The 2,674-nt window shown below is 35.9% G+C and overlaps 1 protein-coding gene across 1 annotated transcript; it reads left to right on the plus strand.

Moving 5' to 3' along the window:
- Positions 1-297: 297 nt before the first annotated feature.
- LOC311299231 (uncharacterized protein) lies at positions 298-1,605 on the plus strand (the record flags this gene model as incomplete). The annotated part of the gene is made up of 2 exons (XM_084422703.1): positions 298-541; positions 1,177-1,605. Exons 1-2 carry the CDS (start codon positions 347-349, stop codon positions 1,603-1,605), a joined length of 624 nt encoding a protein of 207 aa, XP_084278829.1. The 5' UTR covers positions 298-346.
- Between the last annotated feature and the right edge of the window lie 1,069 nt (positions 1,606-2,674).

The raw sequence follows: 2,674 nt of genomic DNA on the forward strand, positions 1-2,674 counted from the left end.
TCAACCAGGAAATTCAAAACCTCCCCACTGGCCATAACTGAGGCGGCAGAGAGAGCTGCTAAGGAGGTCCTCTGTCCTCCTTCCCCATGTGTAACTGGGGAAGAACAGGACATCTTCTCCACCCCTGGGTACCTGACTCTGCGGGGAAATATTGAAATAGTAAGTTAATTTAAAAGCATAATTGAATATCTAGTACATTATCCTGGTATACTTAGCCTAGGTAAATGTAAGCTATTATACTTGTGTTTCTCAATCACAGTCCTAGAGTACCCTAACACTCTTATTTGAGATGCAGTGTTTAGGTGAATTATTCTGGGCTGTTATTTTCCAGGTGCAAGTGGCAAAGATGACTCGGGCCCAGTTTCCCATCCTGGACCTTTGTCTGAGATGTGGCAGCAAACTCTACGACATCTCATTATGGAGAGAGGAGGCGTTGGTGGAGCTGTATGTCGGCGATAAGGTGGAGGTCACCCACCTAAGAGCCAATATACGGCCTAACGGAAAAGGAAAATTTGACTCTTCCAACTACACAACTGTCAAGGTAAACAAATATAAATTTCAAATATTGTGAAAGACAAGTTAACAGTCAATAATAAAAAATAAGAACAAATAATTAAACTGCAAGCATTGAGATCTTCGTAATCAAATCGGGAACATCTATATTGATACCCAGCCCAAAGGAAGATATTTAGAGGAATATCAGTAACCAGGCAGTTTTTGGGTCCCATTGACTTCCATAGTAGGAAAAAAATATACTATGGAAGTCAATGGGACCCAAAAACTGCCTGGTTACTGATATTCCTCTAAATATCTTCCTTTGTGTTCAGCAGAAGAAAGAAATTCATACAGGTTTAAAACAACATGAGGGTGAGTATATGATGACAGAATTTTCATTTTAAAAGTGAACTTCTCCTTTAAGTCAAAGAGGAGAAAAAAAAAAAACAATCTTACATCGATAGTTACAATCCCAATGTTGATAACCTTGGCATGACCCTTCTGGCTCTGTGTCCTGTAGTAAAATCAGTATAAATGTTAGATCTCTTCTAAATATTTACATTAATTGTTAAGACATAAAAAATATATATATTATATATAGTATAAGACGGTATTTTTTTTGTATGACTGTACCGTCATGTGTACCCTAAGTGTAGATTTGTTTTATTTATTTTTCACCAGATTGTTGAGCGTCAGACCCTCGAGGCAGTGCTGACGATTATCGGAGTGTCAGAAGATGACGGCATGCTCATCCTTTTGGACAGTGAGATGGAAGACTTCACTGTACCAGGTCATTTTTATTCTGGAAATATAAATGACTTGGTACAGCAGCTTCCGGTTAAGTTAAAAGTTCAGCATGTTAACCATCGTGTGCTAAAACTACAACACCTGGAGATCGTGGATCCAGTTGAGGACGCAGAATTCCTGGACCTAATTGAGGTGGCAGAATCCCTGGATCCAACTGAGGCTGCAGAATCCCTAGATCCAGTTGAGGACGCAGAATCCCTGGATCCAACTGAGGCCGCAGAATCCCTGGATCCAGTTGAGGACGCAGAATCCCTGGATCCAACTGAGGCCGCAGAATCCATGGATGGGGAAAACACAGATTGAGGATTACAATTTGTTTGTTAAAAAAGTCATGGTCATTGACTTTTATTTTTATTAGGTTTTGTTTTCTTAAGTTCTGATTGGTTTCCATTTCTGATTGTTTTCTATTTTTAAGTGTTCCAAGTAATTTGCATATACATTATTAAATGATGTTTTATTATAATATCTTGTTGTGTGCTTCTTTGCATTCACCCCATTACATTACAGCTTGTTTGTTTTTATGGTGTTTTAATTTGAATTACATTGCGTAAATTACGAAAAACAAAATGCATGAGCTGTTCTCTGTTTCAGGAAAAGATTCAAAGCATCAGGAATGTTGCAAACAGTGCCATCTTGTGGCAGGTCAAAAACCCAGATGTTTACAGCTCTCTTGTTTTATCAACTAAGCACAAATAAAAAGCCTGACAATGCTAAATGTTTTTTGATAATCTAATACATATTATAATAATAATAATAATAATAATAATGTAGTGTTTCAATAAATGAATGAATAAAATGTTTCTGGACAGTGTTGCTGTCAACGGGTAACCAGGTGAGAGACAGCGCCCACGACTGATCTAAATTATCCAAATTTTAAAAATGAATTGCTGCCACCTACCACTTAATTTCACATTTAAAGTACAGTTTTTTTAATTATTTCGAAAATAAATATTCAACATTATGTTTAAAAACAAAAGCATTGTTAATGAATTCTTTATAGGCTATTCATCAAGTCATTATTCACTCCAAGTGAGCATTGCAAAGATTCATTTTGATACTGAATTCATCAGCTCTATTGTGTCTTGTTACTCTAATTTAAATGACTTATTAAATTGTAAGAATTTGACATAAAAGATGATGCATACATTCAGCACAGCATTCCCAGAAAGGTTGAAGCTGTTATGATAGTAATTTTTTTTTACTAATAACTAAAAAAAATAAACATTTTTTGTCGATTATTGCTCTTCATATTGTTATAATGAATAGCGTCGATTAAAAGAATATTAAACCTTTTTATGTGAGGGGGGAAATGTAATACTTGCACGACAATAACCACTTAGGAATAAGTTAACTGCTTTTTACGCATTAGAAA

The sequence above is a fragment of the Rutilus rutilus genome (assembly GCF_951802725.1).
Source record: "Rutilus rutilus genome assembly, chromosome: 1".
NCBI lineage: Eukaryota > Metazoa > Chordata > Actinopteri > Cypriniformes > Leuciscidae > Rutilus > Rutilus rutilus.